Source organism: Etheostoma cragini, chromosome 18, assembly GCF_013103735.1.
Source record: "Etheostoma cragini isolate CJK2018 chromosome 18, CSU_Ecrag_1.0, whole genome shotgun sequence".
Taxonomy (NCBI): Eukaryota; Metazoa; Chordata; class Actinopteri; order Perciformes; family Percidae; genus Etheostoma; species Etheostoma cragini.
This window is the reverse complement of record NC_048424.1, coordinates 20244188-20266202: the sequence shown is the minus strand read 5'-3', so window position 1 is coordinate 20266202 and position 22015 is coordinate 20244188. Positions and strand designations below refer to the sequence as shown.

Below are 22015 nucleotides of genomic sequence, written 5' to 3'. Positions count from 1 at the left end.
CCGAGCAAAGCGAATGTCAACCCATAGCTTACGAGTCAGTACTTGGAATTGTAATCCCATCCTTGATTGTGCATCAGTCTTGCAGTAGTATACACACAGCAGTAATCGGAACCTGAATCAAGCAAGCACCTGTTGAAATATATATATATATATATGATGAAATATGACAAAAAATTATTTTGATTGGTTAGCAGGAAGGTGAACGCCTCCAACAGCTGATTGGAGTTAGGTAGAGCATCAATTAAGAGTGAGGTCTTCCTGAAAGGATTTACACTGAGATACATTTCGAATCAGGAGTTGCAGTTATGCATCACGCATGATAAAATATACATTTATTAAGATGACAGCTGAATTGATCTAGGAGTGCATCAATTAAAAGTTCCTGAAAGAATGTAGCTACATTAGAATCAGCATGATATGTTTAACCCTAACAGGTTTTAAATTCAGTCATATTTTCCAAACCTGGCTGCCTCATAAATAAAAACAGAAATACATTCTTTATCAAACATCACCAATGTCTCAACACTCTCCACCTACTTTACGGCTGCTAATACAGCAGAATGTAGGTTAAGTTGCTTTAACCCTCATGTTGTCCTTGGGTCAAATTGACCCGTTTTCCTATATTAATGTTCTTTTTAATTACCCAAAATAACAGGATTGAATCCACACAACATTCTTTGGCAAGTACAAATCTTAATTTTCATGAATTTTGGGGTGTCTTATTCAATTTTATAGCATTTGGAGAAAAAAAAATTGAAGTTACTTTGTAAAAGTATTGAGTAAAAGTTGACATATTCCAGTCTGTGACTATCCATCCATGTCAATTTTTTAAATTTTAGTCTAAATAACTCCTAATTTCTGCTTTTAATTTCTACCTCAAACATTAGGTCTAACTCCCTAAAAAGTAGGTTAATTGGCCATAAATTCCAAAAACAAGAGTAAATCTAAAGTTAATAAGGTTGTGTTACGTAGTGTTAAATGTCAAGTGACGAACGTGGAAAAACGTGTTGAAAAAAGGGACAAAAATGTAAGAAAAAGTAAAAAAAACATTGATTAAAAAGCATCAACAAAAGTGTTGATTTTCAATTTTGACGGGAAGACAACACGAGGGTTAAAGTTTCAGCCACTGTCATGCCCTGTTAGGTTAGACGCTGTAGGGAAGGCAAGTTGTGGTCACTGGGACCTCGTCATGCATCTCTGTGTTTAATTTGGTTTGTTGGCATTGTTAAACACACAAACATGCATGGGCATGTCTAGTTACTTATTACAGAAGCCAGAACACACAAATCCAAATGGTCTGCAGGTGTTTTCAGAGACAAAGTGAAGCCAATTTTCTTCAGTGTCATTCACAGGAATTGGACGGTCTGCGTTTCTTTGCCCAAATGTACAGACAAAAGCTGTAATGCAACCTCATTCCATTAACGCATGTTACTAACTCAACTTCTTCCCTTTCCCAGAGTCTTGCCCTCTCTTCTCTCCTATCTCTTCCTGCAGGTGTTTCTGGCTCTGGATCTGTGCTTGGAGTCACCTGCTGCCTCCATGTTCCTGCTCCACACCCTCTGCTACAATTCTCTATGTCTCTCTCTCTCTGTCTGTCTCTCTCTCTCTGCCCCCCCCCCCCAGAGGGGGTACAGGGTTCTGCCAGGGTTCTGCTTGAGGTTTCTGCCTCTTAAAGGAAGTTTTTCCTTGCCTGTCGTCTAGTGCTTGCTCTTGGTGGGAACTGTTTTTTTTTTTTTTTAAATAACATTACAGAGTACAGTCTAGACCTGTTCTTTAGGAAAAGCGCAAAGATGTAACTGTTGTTGTGATTTAGCGCTATATAAATAATATTGAATTGAATTGAATTGAATTGAATTAAGCTATTTAGCAAAGGATGCACAGCCGTGTCTGTCATGGTGCGTTCCGCTTAGATTCCAATTCATAGTATTTGTGTTATTTACCTCATGTGTCTCCCTTTGAGCTGATGATAGTATTGGAAGAAAAGTTTAGGGATCACAAAATGTATTACATTTAAATTCTGAGGGAGACATGTATCACTGTACAATATGTCATTCTATATATTTAGTAATTTTTGCGATATTTCAGTCATTGCCATCTCTAGAACCATGAACACCATATAGATGAGATATGAGGATAGAGTGGCAGCAAAGAAATGCAGAAACTGACAGACCCAGATAAACCTTGAGCGGATGTGTGTGTGTGTGTGTGTGTGTGTGTGTGTGTGTGTGTGTAATGTGTGCACATGGCTATGTGACCGTCTATGCCATCATTTGATGTATTGCAGCTTAATTCCTGGGAAAATAAGCAGCTGCCCCCAAACCTCCAAATACAATTTTTTTTTTTTTTTTAATCATTTTTCTGGGCATTTTCAGCTTTTATTTTGACAGGACAGCCGGAGATATGAAAGGGGAGAGAGAGGGGGAATGACATGCAGGAGGCGTACAACTCTACATATGGACGGACGCTCCATCAACTGAGCCATCTGGCGGCCAACTCCAGATAAAATGTTGGAATATAACTTTGTAATTGGACAATTCTTGAAAAATACTTATTTTTTTTGCCTTGAAATGTAATTAATTCAGGGTAATATCTTTAATTTTACACCTTTACCTAAATGATGATAGGGTACTGGTATGGAAAATGTAAACTGGTGGTCACCTGGAGGCCAAAGGGGTTACAGGTGCAGTGGTTATGGAATTAAATGGATGGTGTTACACCATTAGCACTTCAATAGTCTTGAGTGTCTCTGAGAATAATCGCTGTGCCTGTCCCAGTGTTTGTGTATGTATGTGTGTGTGTCAGTCTGGGCTAGCCTGTGTTCCCGCGTGTCTGGTTTCTAATGAAGGTCATCAATAATTGAGTGGCCCCTCACAGGGGGACCAGTGAAGTTAGGCGCGGTGGTTAACTAGGCTCCGGCTGCTCGCCACGACAGAGTGTGTGTGTGTGAGTCACGGGGGTCAGCGGCGCACAAAACGGCCAGCACCGCAGAGCCGCAACCCGAGCCAAAGACTGTTTAATTGATGCCAACTCTGATTAACTGTCGGTTTAGGGTCAACACCAGCTAATTTTACTAAAAGAAGAAGCCCTGACCAGAGGGACACAGTGTCACTTTAACCCCAACACATAGGACACGTAGGAACTGCCCTTAACCTAGAAGCATAGGAACTGCTCTTAACCTCAACACATAGGAACACATAGGACACATAGGAACCGCCTTTAACCACAACACATGGGATCCTTACCTTAACCTCGACACCTAGGAACACAAAGGACACATAGGAACTGCCCTCGACCTCAACACAGAGGAACTGCCCTTAACCTCAACAAATGGGATCCGCCCTTAACCTCAACACATAGGAACACAAAGGAAACATAGAAACAGCCCTTAACCTCAACACATAGGAACACAAAGGACACATAGAAACAGCCCTTAACCTCAACACATAGGAACTGCTCTTAACCTCAACACATGGGAACCGCCTTTAACCTCAACACATGGGAACTGCTCTTAACCTCAACACATAGTACCGCTCTTAACCTCAACACATAGGAGCCGCCCTTAACCTCAACACATGGGAACCGCCCTTAACCTCAACACATAGGAACCGCCCTTAACCTCATCACATAGGAACCGCACTTGACTTCACCACATGGGTGCTCAGCCTAAAAAAGAAGTTCAGAAAACAGGGGAGTTTATCTCTGCAGTGAAAGCTACCCTTTCTATTAACTGTCTAAACATTTATAATATGACGCTGGATAAACTCTTCTTAAAAAAAAAAAAATCAATCATACACCTGCTAAATTGAACTGAATTACTATACAACTACTTTTTGACAAACTATATTTTGACTTTTTTGACATACTATCCTATAACTTTTGTGTGACCTTTTTTGACATATTATATTATGACTTCTTCCAACATGCTGTGCTATGACTTTCTTATGACTCTTTTGTCGTTTTTACATTGTAGACTACCGTGCCGCGGATCAGTGATAAGCACTGTTTCCCCACTGTGACTTTACATGTCAAAGTTCCTGGTTCGGTTCCCACTCAGTGCATGGAGCTTGTTTTTGAGTTTGTGTGGGTCTCCTCTCACCCCAAATACATGCATTATGAAATACACTATCGACATACTATACCTTTTGTGATTTTTACGTACTACACTATGACCGTTATGTGACTTTTTTGACATACCATACTATGACTTTTTATAACTTTTTTGACATACTATAATATAACTTTTGGTGGACTTTTCGACATACTATACTATGACTTTTTATGATTTTTTTTAAAATACTATTGTATTACTTTTGTTGGATTTATCAACATACTATACTATGACTTTTTTGACATACTACGGTACAACTTTTGTTGGATTTTTTGACATACTATAGTGTGACTTCTTTTGAAATACTATTCTATGACTTTTTATGAGTTTAACATACTATAGTATAACTTTTGTTGGATGTTTTTTGACATACTATACTATGACTTTTTTGCGACTTTTCCTACAACATATACTATGACTTTCTAGTTACTTTTTTCGACATCCTATACTATTACTTTTTTTATGAATTTTTTTAACTTACTATACTATGACTTTTCTTGACACTATACTATGACATTTTAGTGACTTCTTTCAAAATACTATACTAAGACTAATTTAATAACTTTTTAATAATAACTTAGTGGTAAGCACTGTTGCCCCACTGATAGATAACATTTAAAAGTTTCTGGTTCGGTTCCTAGTCAGGGCATAGTGTTTGTATTTGGAGTTTGTGTGGGTGTCCTCCAAAAACGTGTATATTATGACATTTTTGTCATTTACTGACCTTTTTAACGACATTTTTTTCAACTTACTATACTATGACTTCTTTTGTCCCTTTTTCCACATTCTTACTCCTCTTAAAGTAGGAATTTCAGAGATTCTGGATTGGTTCCCAGTCAGGGCATGGTGTCTACATTTGGAGTTTGTGCGGGTCTCCTCCAACCACAGAGACAAGCATATAAAGACATTTTTGTCATTCAATGATCTTTTTAATGTCATTTTTCAAATTACTTGTAATTTTTGTGACTTTTTTCAACATACTATACAATGACTTTACAGTGACTTTTTCAACATACTATGACTTTTTGTTTTAAATTTTGAGATGCTATACTATGACCTTTTTCAACATATTATAGCATGACTTTTTAAGACATACCATACTATGACCTTTTTGATTTTTACATCCTGTACTATGACCTTCATGTGACTTTTTTGTGACTTTTCCCGACATACTATGACTTTTCAGACTACATAATTACTTTTTGTTTTAAATTTCAACACACTAAACTATGACTTGTTATGACCTTTTTTAACATACTAGACTAGGACTTTTTTCAATATACTATAGTATAACTTATTCATCATGTTATTACTCTAGGCTGTTCCCAGACAATGACTTGGATCAAATATTTAATGCGTGAGCAAACTGCTTGCTTGCTCACAGCACATTGGATGAGTCACTGCTGGATGAGAGTTTTATTTCTGGATGAAAAAGATCCCTTCAAGTTAAGTGACCGTTGATCGGCTTGTTTTTACACTCAGATCTCGGCAGCTTTGCAAAATTTCACAATAGAGTGGCCCGTCCAAGACAGACATGCTGGTCCTCCACGTTCAAACATAAGTGACTCAATACTCTCTGGCAGTTTCTCTTGAAGATGACTTTTTCTATTTCTCTGTTTGAAAGTTTCCTTCACTTAGTCAACCACCGCTTAAACTGCTAGCATAGAGTTGTGAGCAAAGATGATTACAACAAAACAAACATGCACACGCTTTCGCTTCCAGACAAACTTACGGACAAGGAGACAATCAATTAGTTATGAAGTCTGCAACAGAAAGCAGAGCCACATGATTCAGACGTGTTAGGTTCAGCGCACACGTTCACACTGTGATGGAGTCCGCAAAAATGCCAAGTGTTGTTTCACTTGAGAAACTCATTTTAGAGGCAAATGTGTGCAGAGTCAACATTGTCATAGTTCCCCGCTTTTTGTCCTCCAACCATCAGCCGAAAATCATGTCATCAGCATGTGTTGTTTTGCAGCTCCATCTGCTGAAGGGTCTGTATAGTGCAGGTTGTTATGCGGTTAGTTTTCTCTGTTGTTCACACTCATTTACAATTCTTGAAATACACATCTCTGAATCGTGGTTTATCATTTACCTTCTTCTGCACGACACTTGACACATTTTATCAATTGCACTCTTACTGCAAAAAGTACATTTTACCCATAAAACTTCCACTTGAAGGCGATGACTGAGGAGAATCTCCAGGAACTTCCTTTAAAACTAATATTCAATATATATATTGCTGACTTTGTATTTGTATTTATCAAAACCGTTCCCACGCACAGCTGGACAATATTTGCTTTATTATTGAATACTGTGATTAGAGCATGTATTGCCACCTGCTTCAAATTCAAGGTGTAAGGTGTGTGTGTGAGAAAGAAAGTCGCTTTTGATTTCTGTAAGAAATGGAAATTGCATTGGCACCTACTTTCTGATCTACAGTAAAGAAATATAATTACTTAAGATATAAATGCGTTATCAGTCAATGCAATGCATACAGAAGGCCCAAAGCTGCCCCCTTATGGTCTCTAGTGGATATGAAAGGGACTTTAAATTGACTTAATCTTATCAAAATTATTATTCAAGTTCCTCACGGTAAAGTAGTTAAAGAAAATTCACTTTTATTTGTTTGTGGACCGTCCTCTTTTACTGGTTAAATACAACATCACAAGTGACCACACCGAAGCCCAGGAGCATTATACAACAACTTTAGTCACAATTTGAACAGCTTGGTTTATTGATCTGGGGGGGGGGGGGGGGGGGGGGGGGGGGGGGGGGATTAAAACTTTTCCTAGAAAGTTGTGAGTGAGGCTGAGGAGCACACTAAAAAAATACCCAGAAAATTAGCTTACAGTTATTTTCTTTTTTTAACGGATGAATTCACCTGCCAGCTGCCACTTGTACTATTTCTGCCTGGTTTTTGTTAGTTGGCACAAATGTCCTCACCCGGCTAACATTTTTCTTAGTAATATGATATGAATTCAGTATTGTTTGTAGTGTTTCCAGCCTGGGGTGGAGGTATTAACACCCAGAGCCAACCCCCTCTCCAAACTATCCCAGAGAAAAGATCCAAATCGGCCAGTAGAGCAGCAGCAGCAATGAGATTTGTTAAAAATAAAAATAAAAATAAAAACTGTGTTGTCAGATCTGGAAACTGCTGCAGGACCTGGAGCTGAACCCCATTTTGGAAAAATCTGCCTACCGGATAACAGGTAGGTTAAAAAAAATAAAAAATGAGGACATAATATATGTATTTACAGATATCCACACACACACACAGAGTACACATCCAAACATTAACAGGCTAGTACACATGGATATGCACATACCCAGACAGTGCATGTAACCACCAGAAGAACCTTTCACCATTTGGCTGGCGAGTCTCAGTCACAGTTGTTCTCACCGGACTACAACCTACAATCTCGAACGTCACAGACTCAATCAACTTTCAATTATTATTTATGTGCGGATGACTGCAGGCAAGCTTTCCCCAGCTACAGTGCGGAGGTGCTGCGAACCAACGTGGGCTACTTTACTGGGTGTTATGGCAGTAGAGTTGGATCTTGCATTGTCTTTCCCAGTCGGAACAGCACTACAGGGACACTACAGGGTGCCGTCTAAATGATCAGTGTTGCTCACTAACAGTTTATGTACAAAACCTGTGGACACGTGATAAAAATGTAAGTAAAATGAAGTACATTTCCCTATTTTCCATCCCCAGTGTATCTACTGTTTTCTTGTACCTTTTATTATTAGTCCCACTTTAACGGTGTAGGTGAAAATTATTGAGGCATCACATTCAGACACACATAAGGGAGAGACAGATCTCCAAATTGAATGTTCACAAGGCAAGTGCATGTCTTTCCCAACGGATGTTCATTTTAACATTATCCTTCACGAACATTAGCATCGGTCCCAGACACTGGGCCGATGGTTTAGCCGACTGCATCCACATGTTCCATGTTTGTTTTTGTTTTTTTGAGGCATGTAAACCAATTACCCGACAGCCCGACGACGTGGGCTGAAATTGTCTTGTTTCGTCGAGAACCACAGTTTAAAAAATATCGACGAAGAAGACTTCCTACCCAAGTCTCGGCTCCTCGTTGATTATTTCGGCTCCAAATCAGGCGAAGCTCGCAATTTGAAACTCTTTTCAGTCTTATGTGTCAACAGATACTGGAGATCTGGGGGGGAAAGTCTTGCATTTAAACAAGACTTTTCAAACGAAGGAATTCCAAAAGGGCTCGGTTACACACAAAATAAGTTATTTCCTTCAAACTAGTGCCAGACAGACATGAACAAAATGACAGATTCTTGAAATGAGGTGACACAGGTGATCGCTAAGCCTTTTAAAATTGGATTTGGCCCGGCAGTGGAATCCAGTTGGATGAGAAACCGAGTCCAGTCTGCAGTAACTACAGTTCCATCTTCCCCCAGTTTGAATCACACAGGGAAACGGGGTTTAACGGCTTGAAATAAGAAAAGAAAAAGAAAAAAAAACGCAGCAATCCACAAGTTCTCTGACAGACAGTATAAAAGATGTGATGATACCTGTGACAGCAGAGCGGTTCCAGGCGGTGTCGTGGCGTTTGCGGTGTCCCGTGCGACAACTTGTTCCCTCAGAGTGAGTCCGCTCCGTTGACGGGTTTTAAACGCACTCTTCATTCAAGCGCTGCGCAACTAAACCACAAACCATTGCCGTGGCAACAGATAAACAAAATATATACGTGTATATATATGTACATAAATAAAAGTTAAAACAGAACGAATCGGCATGAAGACACAACACCTCAGAAGGTAGGGAGACCCGGGTGCTCTGTCAGAGGGCCAAGTGGAAGGTTAGTAGAGTTCAAAAGGTCAGGAGGTCACCCTGGTCCTTTCTTGCCCTAGTTAGACAAAATCCAACACGGGTTACCCATGACAACCGTCATCGCAGAGCAGAATGTGGAATTAATTAGAGGCAAATTTGTACAATGTTTCACAGGAGCTATCTTTTGGATTTTTTCTTTTTTTAGCTATTGACGTGTGTAAATCACTGGGATTTCCAACAGAAAGATGATCCCGTGAAAACACCGAATAGGTGACTGAACCGGTAAACTCTGGACACCGCTGTGGATGTGTGTGTGAGCCACATGCGGCCCCAATTTAGAGGTTTGGTCAGGTTGGAAACAACACTACTTGAGGCATTCCTGTTAATATAATAATTAGATAATAAGACTTAAATGGCGTTTCCCCAAGGCATATTATACATTCATAATACTATGTGAGTGCAACTGTTTGTGTGCATTTGTGTGGCTGTGTTTGTACTTGCCACGAGTTATAAATTATCTGAATGCTATATGAAAGCAATATGTACAAGTATGTGTGTGTTTGTGTGTGTGTGTGTGTTTGTTTGTGTGTGTGTGTGTGCGTGTGTGTGTGTGTCTGCGTGGCCGTCCTCATGACTGAAGCACATTTCCGTAGGAAACAATTGCACCTCATTGGCTCAACCAAGTTAGCCAATCACCAATGACGGAAGCCAGAGCCCCTGGGCCCACCCCATCGCAGAGACCAGAGTTTGGTTGGTTGGGAATGTGTGTGTGTGTGTGTGTGTGTGTGTGTGTGTGTGTCTGTCTGTTTGGGGACAGTGGAAACCCAGTCCATTCCACAATCCTCGTGGATGGAGGGGAGGGCGGGGGATGCGGTTTCCGTGGTGATGAGGGTGAAGTGTCGATAAGCTGAGAAGCCTAAACCTCCGCTGCCGTCAAGCCGATTCGTTCTTGCTCCTGTCAATCACTGTTGGGCTTCTTCAGGGAGAAGGCCAAGATGCTGAAGTGGTTGCTGAGCTGTTTTACCTAGAAACGGAAAACAACATTATTTTGAACCTCATTCATGTGGAGATTCAATAACAACAATGGCATCATTTTTAACATTTAGAAGTACAGGAACCAGACATTCAATTCTGTCTTTTATCTTGAACCCCGGGGCATTCAAATAGTTATCCAAGAAAGAAAATAACTGTCTGCAGTTTAGCTTGATACCACTGTCATGTCTGTTATTTCACCCTCATGTTGTCCTCGGGTCAAATTGACCCATTTTCCTATGTCAGAGTTCTTTTTAACTACCCAAAATGACATGATTGATTCTACCCAACGCTCTTTGGCAAGTACAAATCTCTACTTTCATTCATTTTGAGGTGTCTTATTTAATTTTAATGCATTTAAAAAATAAAATTGAAGTGGGTTTGAAAAAGTATTGAGTAAAGGTTGACATATCCGGTCTGTGATTATCCATCAACATCTATTCCTTTAATTTTAGTCTAAATAATTCCATATTTCTGCTCAGTCAAACATTAGGTATAACTTCCTAGAAATGAGGTTTATTCGCATAAATTCCAAAAATAACTGTAAGACTAGAGTTAAAAGTGTTTAAAACGTCAAAAAAGTGACAAAAATGTAAGAAAAAGTTAAAAACATTGATAAAAAGCATCAATAAAAGTGTTAATTTTCAATTTGACAGGAATGCAACCCAAGGGTTGATTATGAAGTGACAGCTAGCCACCGGTTAGCTTAGCTAGACTGGACACAGCTAGCCTGGCTCTATCCAAAGGTTACAAACGTTTTCTATTCAACACGGTAAATCTCGTTTAGTCCGCACAAATTTGCTGTTTTAAGGGAGGTTAGGGGCCAGACTATTTTCTGCCAGGACCAGTTGGCAGAAAAAAACAAGACATTACATGTTAATAATTGAGTTTCTTAATGCGGAGTGGCTGCAGCTACATATTTACTACACATGACTTTTTTTTGGTCTTCTACGCGTCTGCTCTTACCACTGAAACTCCGTAGTGTATGTGTGCTAGTATGACGACAGCCGTCCACAGGTAAAGCAGGAGGGTCTCGTTGGCGACCGTCCCGGTCACCGATAGCAACACCACCAGCGTCATGGGCAGCAGCATCCAGCTCAGCGGCTGGCAACGCGTGTTACTCATCTGACACACGATCAGCTTACACTGCGGGATAAAACGCATTCACACAGGAGTAAACATGACAGACAGGCATGTACCGTGTGCTGCCGTGGTGGTCAAAAACGCGTACAAAAAATAGCGATGTGTGTGAAAAAGCAGCACGCGCTCACCGTGACGTTGGCGAAGGCCGTGCCCACCATGAGGTAGAAGATCCTGGGCTGCAGCTCGAGGATGTTGGATGGAGAGAGCACCACCCAGGCGGTGGACAGGACGAAGAGCAGGACGGGAGAAAGGAAGGGCAGGAAGGCTTCGTACAAGCTGCTGTGCTTCAGGGTGTTACCGCGGTAACCTCTGCAAAACAACAGGGGGGGGGGGGGGGGGGGGGGGGGGGGGGGGGGGGGGGGGGGGGGGGGGGGGGGGGGAGTTCAGAGGGCTGTGTGGAACAATAATACTCCAATGGCATGAAACGTTAAGGAAGGAGCGGACTTACTTCAGGACATTGTAGAGGCTCATGGGTAAGGTCACAGTGAAGGAACACACTGGAAATTAAAAAAATATATTCATTATTGTAGTTTTTATTTTTTATGGGTGGGACCCACACTGGCTCTGTTCATAGTGATTAAAATAAAATACTTTGTTATATGTGGCACAGTCACATCGTATTTATTACTTACTCATCATTCTCATATCTCACTTATTTATTCATCACTCATTCTCTATTCCAGAGCTGTTCATATTGTGATATAATAACCAGCATCCTTTGCACTATGCTCCACATTTAAAATAACTATCACAATTCACTCCTGCATACATTGCACTACTCATTGCACTATTGCCTCTATATTGTTTCTGTTAAGAGTGTGTGTATTTATTGTTTTGTATGTGTAAGCACATTGTGAGCAATGAAAACTTCCTCGTATGTGTCCTCATACAAATGGCAAATAAAGCAGATTCTGATTTCTTTAAACTCCTTTAAATGGCTCTAATTGCAATCAAACCATTCAGCCATTAGGTGAAATAGTCCTTTTAGTTCCTGACCTGGAGCTCAGCTAGTGAATGAGTGTATTCAGAGTGACCAATCACAGCTCACCGATGATCATGAAGCTGAAAAGGTCCCTATAGAGGTAGTGCCACAGGCACGGCTGGTACCACTTCTCCACGCCGACCACGGCAGTGACCAAGTAAACCAGGGAGATGGTCTGAAAGGACATGAGACGTCAAGTCATTACAAGGCTGGTCTGTGGTCACTTACCTGTGTGTGTGTGTGTGTGTGTGTGTGTGCAATCTTACCACTTGGCTGATGTCGTAGCCCCATGGCAGAAACAAGATGCCGGTGTTATATTTCTCCCAGTGGGAGAGGATGAACGAGAACAGCACCACCCACAGGATGTAGTACAGCGTGAGCACGGCCACGCCGCTTTCCCCGCGTCCAAATATGGAGTAGACGGTGGCCACAAAGAAGATGCAGGCCCAGCTGTCCAGGCCGTGGTCAAACAGCTCCCCCAGTGGCGTGGAGGAGTTGGTGCGACGAGCCTGCTTGCCATCCACACCATCTACACACAACGTAGAAGACACGACTCACTGGTACGGTACGTGCTTATGTCAACATTTATGTAGGAACACAAACATAAGTTTCTTTTTCATTTTTACTCTCCAGTGTTTCCTCTACGTTGATTTTACCGTAGCGGCCCGCCACGGTATAAGAAATAGGGAAGACGCACTAGAGATACCGAGCCGATACCATGTAATCAAGCCCTAAAGAAAATCTATGTTAAAACCTCTTTAGAGACACTTGAAAATAAATGATTTTCTCGCCTAACTTTTTAGCCTTAAAAAAGTGCTCCAGTTTCCACATGCTTTGGCCCTCTGGGATGACCCTGAGTTCATTGGGAAGTTAACACTCTCAACTTGTTGTTTCTAGTGGCAGTGTGACACTAGGCCTTACTGACACAGAGCTACAGAGGTTAGAACACAGAATTTCTATTTCCGTCCAAGTAAATCATCTGAAAAATTAATAAAAAGCACTACTGTAAGCATATTACAGGTGCTATATACTAAAATAGTACCCTAGCCACATGTCTCAACTTAGAACAGAAAAAATCCAGAAAAAAAAAAGACTTATAAAATGGATTTTATATGAATGTATTTCAACAGATATGTCTGTGCGTTTGTCTTATTTCTTATTTGTAAAAAAGCCAAAAAAGTGCTAAATACAAAACTTCTGAAATACAAAAACACATCCACATCACTCACACACATGTCTGAAAGAAGTAGATACATAGATTTATAGAAATAAGTAATCATAATTTGATGAAATGTTGAAATGCCATAAGAAGGCCACATTTTTGCTTTGAGACAGCTGGAGTCATCACAGGGTTAGGTTTTTCTGGCCATGTCTGCTACCATTCAACTCGTCTTCTTATTGGCTACACAGGGATGCCAGTTTTATGACCCCTTCTTATAAGTGGTCGGATCTTTCCCACGTGGGCCCAATGGGGACTGTGCGATATTATTGGCTTAGCTTGAGGGTATCTTTTTGATAGGCTGATGCTATTGGCTGGGAACAGATTCTACTGGTATGTCGACTGGATTTCTAGCCCGCACAGGGAAAAAGTTACAAACGATAAAAACCTAGATTTCTGAACGTCGAAACTTGGCCAGAAACTACAAGATTGTGAGGGGACCAGCTAATTATGGATTACAAGGCTTGGATATTCTAATACCTTGGAGTGTTGGCGATGTAGGAAATCAACGTTTATGACTATCTTTCACCGCTGTGGATAAAGACACAAGGACAAAGGTAGGGATGCACGCTCGATTTAGACAGAAACGGTGCAGTGTTTCTTAACTTCATAACGTGATTATAACCGCTGTAAGTCACCTTATGCTTTGTGCGGGGGCTTGATGGAATCACAAGACTTTAAGCTTTCTAATGATGTGCTGCATGACCGTGTTGGTGACGATTTAATGCTTGCAATTCATGAATGAAAACACGTTGTGGAAAAACAGGCACCGTTTGAGGAACCGTGCTCTCAGAGTATGTTCTTTTTCAGTTATAACTGACTGTCAAAATGGATGATAAAAGAAAGTTCAGTGGCGTTCATTGTTCTTTGTGATTGGCTCTGAACGAGAGAGGACACAGAGAGAAACTCAGGGTTTGTTGGATAAAACCTGCCTGCGAGCACATGGAAGTAATCTTCAAACATATCCTCAAAAGAACGGACATGTACTGAGTGCATGTTTCTAGTCACACAAACAGACAGGAAAGGAATCTGACTGTAAAATAAATCTATTTATTTGGCTGTCAAAGCCCGGGGAATATGTGAGGGCATCTATATGACTCGGGCACGGTCAGAAAGCCAGCTATTAAATATATTCTGAGAGATCAAATTCAGTTCATCCCCCTGGCATTTCTAATAGAACTCCTATGAGCTTAGGAATGTTCAGTTAATTATTTATGAAGCATTGCTACAAATTGCAATGTCACGTGTCGCGCTTACTGATATTTGGGGGCTCTTATTTTGGAAATCTGTCAGTACAATGTCCAATCATTAGTCATGCTTAATATCCCACCTTACGGTTTACATATTGCTCTGCTAATGGGATTTATCTTGCTCAAAGGATTCAGGGTGGAGAGTACGAAGGGTGTGGCACAGGGCTGCATAATGTAGCTTTTTTTTTTTTTATAAATCGTCACCACAACAGGGCAATACACATATCACAAAAGACTGTGGCATTTTGCAATTCTTTATCAGTAGAAAACTGCATTTTTAATTGTAACCGTTGTTCTTTTTTTGTGGTGCCTTTTAGATTCAATTCAACAGCAAAAGAATTTCCTTTAATTAGTTTTGAAATCAACAAGCCACTGCTGTATTTTAGCAGGATCCTGAAAGCAGCAGAAATGCAGAACCGAGAACATTTCCCTGATTATTTATCGCCAGTATTGTTGTTTTTGCAATATTCAACAACTGTACTGCTTATTTTCCTCATACCGTGCAGCCATCGCAAATTACAATCTCATTTAAATGCATGGGATGATCGCACCAAATTATAACCATTCAACCATTAAGTCAAAACGTCCTTTTAATTCCTGACCTGGAGCACAACGATCTCCACTTTACATGCAATTAAAACTGCATTAGTTACGTTTTTTTCGGGTCCTCCATCCAAAATATGAGCTGCAAACAACTCTTCACATGACACACATTCATAATTTCCACATTAGGGAAGCTTTAAATAAAACCGTAGAGCCCCATTTATGTGAACTGAAACCACTCAGAGGACACTCGGGGACAAGTTGTCCATGTTGACAGCTATAGTTGTTCCAGGATGCTATGAATGCTGGGATCATATTCCAGCTTGAAATGTCTTGCTCAAGGGCAAGTTGTTAAGAGAAGGCAGAGTGTATCGAATTCATTTCCCCACCGTTGTTTTATGACCTGCTTCTCCCACCATGTTTCCTTCCATGGCATGGTGACACACACATTTCATTAAAAAAAGTCATCTAAACTCTTATTTTGAGTTGAGAAGTATAACGTTTGCTATGGCAAAACCTACCACTAGGCCTGTTGCGATAGTCGATAAATCAGTTAACCGCACGATAAAAAAAATAAAAAAAATATGGGAATGGAAATTTTCCATTTGCATGCCTGTTTTCCTTCTCTCTCTCTCTACCAAAGTCACTGGATGACAACTCTCGGTTCCTTAGCATAACGAGGAGTGAACCCTCTACACTCGCATAGGTCTTTGTGTGGGGAGGCGGGACTCCTGGTGGAGAGAAAGAGAGGGACAGAGGAAATGCAATGCAATGCAATGCAATGCAATGCAATGCAATGCAATGCAAAAAAAAAAAAAAAAAAAAAAATAGAGGATATGAGCAATATCCCCCGTGTTACTCGGCGTCCTGTTTTCACCCTTTCATCCAAACCACACAGTTGAAAACCTGTCGCTCTGACATCCACGCCACGGGCTGCTGGGGACTCGTCAGTCTCGCAAGCGCCCTCACGAAAGTGGCTGGATGTGTCCGACAAAGCACAGAACATTAACCGGAACAAGCCGGCAGCTGGCCGCTGTCAGTGTGTCAGAGGCTCCCGGACGGTGAACTGGGACTCCGTTACCTGCTGGCCGGTCAACGGTTAATGATCGGTTATTTAATTTCCAAGATCCATTTGCCAAAGATCCCCACTTACTACTTAAGGAATTAGCCGGAAGTAAACAACAGCTATCAGTGAACCGAAGTGATTTGCTGGCTGGCGTCTGCTGTGTGCCAGCCTCTGTGTGTGTGTGTGTGTGTGTGTGTGTGTGGGGGCCCGCCCTCGCAACGCAGAAGAAAGTAGCTGCACCCTTCAAAATTATGGCTAAAAACAGAACTATTTTGATACATTTACTCGCCATGTGGCAGACAGACACATATTTAACCCATTAAAAATCAACACTTTTGCCGACGCTTTTTAGCAATGTTTGCCTTGTTCTTGCATTTTTGTCCCTTTTTTCAACACTTTTTTTTGTCACTTTTGACGTTTTCAAGACTATGTAACACTAACTTATTAGTTTAAAGTTACTTTTAGAATTTATGGTTAATAAACCTCATTTATAGGAAATTAAATCTAACGTTTGAGCTAGAAAAGCAGAAATTAGGAATTATTTAGACTAAAATGAAAGGATTGGATGTTGATGGATAATCCCAGACTGGAATATGTCAACTTTTACTCAATACTATTTCAAAGCCCCTCACTTTTTTTTCCAAATGCTATAAAACTGATTAACACACCCCAAAATTAATAAAAGTAGAGAATTGTACTTGCCAAAGAGCGTTGTGTGGAATCAATCATGTTATTTTGGGGAGTTAAAAAGAAAAATGATATAGACAAATGGGTCAATTTGACCCGAGGACAACATGAGGGCTAAAATGTCTTCCAGTTCCAGTTTAAATATTCTCTAGAAATAACAGTTTACCGATCTTTGAAAATGTGTCCCTTCATTATTATGCCATTATCATTACATTGGATGAAAATGGTCTCAGAACGTCATATTTGGGACAATTTACAGTCCAGCAAAATTTGTTTCCGTCACAGGACTACTTACTCTTATAACACTTTATTATAGTATTAGATATAGACTTGATATCATTGATATACAACTGAAACACATATTGTACGTACAGTATGAAATATTAATCATGTTTTTGCCATATCTTCTCGCAAACCAGTACATTCAACTAACAACCCTGCTGACTGAAGGAGTGGCATCATGTTGATTTGCTATCAGTTTGTGCCTGATTCAAGCACTTCATGATTGCACATCTCTCATAAACAATCCCATTTCAACACACGAGACCTTGTTCATCTAAGGAAATGTGATGAAACAGAATTAAATATATCCAAACCTCCTGGATATCAGGCACAGTACATCCTAGCAGAAGACATGTTACTGGTTATGAATAGAGTCTGATAGCATGCATTCCGTTGGGGAAGAATTTTCCCCGGCGCCCCTTGAAAAGTCGGAGAAGAACAACACACACGGGCTGCGGGGGGGGTTAGGACTCACCGAGTGTATAGGCCAAGAAGTTGAAGATCCCTGCAGCCACCCAGACCCAGCTAGGCACGTGTACGTGTCCTGCAGCTGACACACAAAGCATGTAAATTAGCAGAAACTGAGAGCCGTAAATTAGTCTAAATCATTTTCCATTTCTGACTTGTGTTAAATGTTGAAACTCCTTTCAGCTGAAATTGAAGGCAACGCACAACACCCTGCAACTTCTGAGCAGCATATATTAGGTGAACCATTAATCTGGGTACATAATTTGGTTTAGCTGTTCTTGTAAGGACTGACCACAAATATACTTGTGAGGACATTTTGTCCAGTGTGTGTAGATCCAATTGAGGTTAGCGTATGAGTCATGTCTGTCAATTTATCTGTTTAGCTTGCTATACGAGACAACAGACTAAAAGAGCACAGAGTTGTGTGCCAGTCGTTGCTTATGTTCTAGACATCTCGGTGTATAAGTCAAGAGTGGTAGCTCAGTGTTTGTGTGTGTGTGTGTGTGTGTGTGTGTGTGTGTGTGTGTGTGTGTGTGTGTGTGTGTAGGAAGACAATGGGTTAGTGATTAGCCTGAGCCACCATAGCCACTGACACGTCAGTAAAAAAGTGGACTTTGCCTAGACAGTAAACAAACTTGCCATCGTGCACATTTCTAGTTTTTTTGTTAACAGCTTCTAAACTTGCGGTAGAGTTTGTTTTATAAACCGAACACTCCCTCATGCACTAGTCAAACACAACCAGGGGGAAAAGGAGCAGTACATAGGACCTACCAGAGGCAGTGAAGTCAAAGTCGTAAAAGGCCAACATGAGGAAATTCAACACAAGGAACATAAAGCCTGTGAATGTGATGAGGTTCGGAGCCAACCATGTTGGTAGAAACTGTTGAGAAAGAGATGGAAGGAGACAATAAGACAGTAACCGGGAATTCGCATGTCACTTGGCTGATAAATACACTCTTCTCATCCGAATACTGATACCGATTACGTAACTAGACATGAACTATTGTTGCCACACTTTATGGACAGTGGCACCACTGTGAGGCAGAGATGCTCTTCATGACAGGGCGGGGACTTTAGCATACAAATAAAATATAGGTTCCATACAAGTAGATAAATGTGTCTTAACATCCTGTTCACAAGTACCCAGACTAATGCACTTTATCAGGTACATGACCGCATTCAAATCAACACCATAACCCCAACGACCAGAACACAATATTACAACGAGAGACTGATGTGTTTGCAGGCAGACAAAGGAGGATGTTACTTGTTACTATATCAAAGCAGATGGTTGGAAACCTCATTAATTATGTATTTACACACACACACACACACACACACACACACACACACACATCTGAACAGGGTTTGTTTCTCACCTTTACCACAAAGTTCCAGAAAGGATGCATGACGTACACAGACAAGGGATTCGAGTCCACGGCACAGTACTGTAGAGAGACACAAATCAATCAGTCAGGATGTGATTATCAGACCCAAACAGTTCTTGGGTTGCATTTTGTTTGGTTTACGGCTTGTAATACAAGGCCACATGGCCTCCCGTGTAATTTGTTTACTGGATAATTGTTGGTGGCCTGCCATCATTCAGAATCAAAATAAACCCCATCCCAGTCTGTGTTACTTTATCCAGGCATGAGGAAAATCTGTGTGTGGGCTACAGCCTTATGGTGTTCATACAATTTAGGATGTGTGTGAGGCTGCTTTTTGTGTGTTTATGCTAGGGTTTCCAATTAAGAATAAATGCTACATCTCTAAAGCAAGTGTTCTTGCAGCACTGTTTTCTGTGATTGGTTTCAATTTTTAGATCTCACACCCCTTGTTCATTTGAACTAGGACTGGGATTTGCATTTACAGGTGGCTACAATTTGATTTTGAACTGCACTTAAGAGACTAAGCAATAACTCAAGCACTTCTTTTAGAATGTCCACTGTGGATAGTGAGGGTGATTAGGTTGTGTAATGTAGCAAATCAACAAGATAACCAATGTGATTAATCATCACCACATATGCAAAAACGGACATCGTAGCACGACTGAACACGTGAAAACATACAACAGAGAGTTTCTGTTGCGTGTGACAAAGGATGTGAGAGGCAGAAAGATGGGTGACAGCCTGAAAGAGAGAGGGACGATCAGTGGAACAACCCTTCGCTCTCATCTGCCTCCCACTTGCATGCTTGCGTTTGTGCACCTTAATAACGAAAAGAAGAAGAAAAAAAACACTGAGTCAGCACAGAGTCCATTCATTCACTGACATGTGTCATCTCTGGCCACAGTTGCTCAAGGAACAGTAGCTTACACAGAGGGAACCACTTATAGAGTGATTATTGGGGGGAAAATAAGGTATTGTATGATGAACAGTTCTGGGAACCGGTTTCCCACAGTTATCAAATGAGGCAGTATTAAAAAGAGCCTGAATGACCTATGCTTGTGTTATTCAAGGACAAAGAGCATGTCAGGGAACATACACCCTCGGCTGTCGCCATCTTGGTATTTTGGAGCCAGAGGTGACACGTTTGGATTTTTCTTTAAATTCACCTTAAAATAAGGTTATTGGCTACTGGTAGTTGCCAGGTCACCGACACCTCCGCTTTTGCTAGGCAACCGTGGCGATCTCAGCTCCAGAGAGCCCGGGATAAGAGCAGGCGGGCAGGCGTCAGAGCTTCGCAGAGCACCGACTTGAAGAAAACACACTTCACAGACAGTATGTGACTGTGTGACATCTAAAATGCAAGATTCATTCTCCGTGGTTCCTGGGACATGATGACCACTGGTGAAATGTGGTCTGAGCTACCGTATGCAAAGCATTCTCAATGTGTCCTGGGTGTGTTCACACCTGTAGTTAGAGCTGTCCACTTGGGATCCGATCACTCAGGACAGGTGCCAATGCCAGGTGTGAACATGGCCTAACTGTCTGAAGAATTAATGCAAAACTTACAGATATAAATGAATGAGGATTCTGAGTGAATACACACCGCTGTTGTAGCTGTTATGGGAAATGGTACTGATCATTAACTAATGTGTGAACAAAGCACAGGTCAAAAGATATCCCCCTTATAACAACTCAATTGCCTTGGGTTGTAAGATCCTTTAATGCCATTGCTGTTTTCTACTGTCCTCCATAACCAGAGACAGGACAACAGCCTTTTGGTATTTGTACTATCACATTGATGCTCATCGTTATGGGAATTAAATGGACACTGGAATCTTTGTGACATGCAGAAAGGATTCAGCTGTTTCAAACATTTCGACAACACGGTTTTATGGTCACTGGGATTCTTAGAAAAGGGTTTTCGCTTGTCAGTCTTTGTTAATTGTCGGCGTTTCACGTCATTGGAACCTGGTTCAAGTTGACTTGTTTTCCCATAAGTTCGACATAACAGCAGCTACTTGGTTTAATTTCTCTGTGGTTGCAATATAAGTAAACGTTTAAAACGCTGGCTTTCTAAACAAATAGGAGACATACAGGATATGTCTAAAATGTGTGAAAACACAAAATAATGCCTTAATTCACCAATTAAGCGCTGTTGAACAGCTAGAGTCGCTAGCTAGTTAACATTAGCTAGCACACTTGTGTCAATGTCAAGCAAAACATGGCTAACTAATAGCTACACTTCCGGCCGCCACTTTCAAAATAACAAAAGTGTTATTTGTGAACGGTAACGTTATGCCCCAAAATGTTGGCATTTACCATACTTAAAATAGCGTGTGAAATGCTTTTATTTCGGGGGGAACAAGTCAATCCTTGACTCAGCGATGAGTAGATAACCACCACTTCCCACGTCAAAGGGTGTCTTTTACTTTCTTGAACGCTACTCAATAAACGGTTAGTTAGCTAACGTAGAGAGGACAACTTTATAAAAACATTATGGTCTGAGCAGCATACGAGATCATACTTCAGCTAGCTAGCTAGCTAGTTAACGTCATAGCCAGCTACGTTATCTAACATTAATCACGCTTTTATTTTCTAGGTGATAAATGACCAGGATCTGGTTTGGTCTTGGCTAACTCTGGTTGCCTTCGCACACTATTTCTTTGCCAAGGAAAACCCTGCAGATCGTGACAGCTAGCTAACTGTTGACACATATGCACACAGGGTCCATAGGTATGCACAGGCTCGGCTCACTGGTCAACGTCAGTCGCTAGCAGGCTTTTACAACATATTATCGTAACGTTACCTTGTATTTGTCGAAGCCTGCGAGCTGCTCCTGAGTGACATATCCATAAAGAGCCATGGTGGTACAGTCTGGACCCACAATGAGATAAACTGGTATGTCTTCTTTTGGAAATGCGAACCCCAACGTTAGCTGCCGAGTCAAAGTACCATCTAGCCTGGCCGCTGTTCACGCCGGGTGAGGTGATGTCGAAACATTTGGGCCACTCCTACGGAGCGTAACAGCCAACTGACT

At 41.0% G+C, this 22015-nt stretch overlaps 1 protein-coding gene and 1 long non-coding RNA gene across 2 annotated transcripts; one reads left to right on the top strand and one right to left on the bottom strand.

Annotated features, from left to right (window-relative positions):
- The first annotated feature begins 8726 nt into the window (after positions 1–8726).
- LOC117961225 lies at positions 8727–18094 on the top strand. The gene is made up of 3 exons (XR_004660352.1): positions 8727–8808; positions 13875–13883; positions 18075–18094. It is a non-coding gene; the product is annotated as an uncharacterized LOC117961225 (long non-coding RNA).
- selenoi (selenoprotein I) lies at positions 8759–22006 on the bottom strand. The gene is made up of 10 exons (XM_034899727.1): positions 21785–22006; positions 18970–19038; positions 18362–18470; positions 17598–17672; positions 12342–12604; positions 12142–12250; positions 11542–11590; positions 11222–11402; positions 10917–11096; positions 8759–9942 (listed from the first exon to the last, which is right to left on the bottom strand). Exons 1-10 carry the CDS (start codon positions 21839–21841, stop codon positions 9835–9837), a joined length of 1200 nt encoding a protein of 399 aa, XP_034755618.1. The 5' UTR covers positions 21842–22006; the 3' UTR covers positions 8759–9834.
- Positions 22007–22015: the final 9 nt, after the last annotated feature.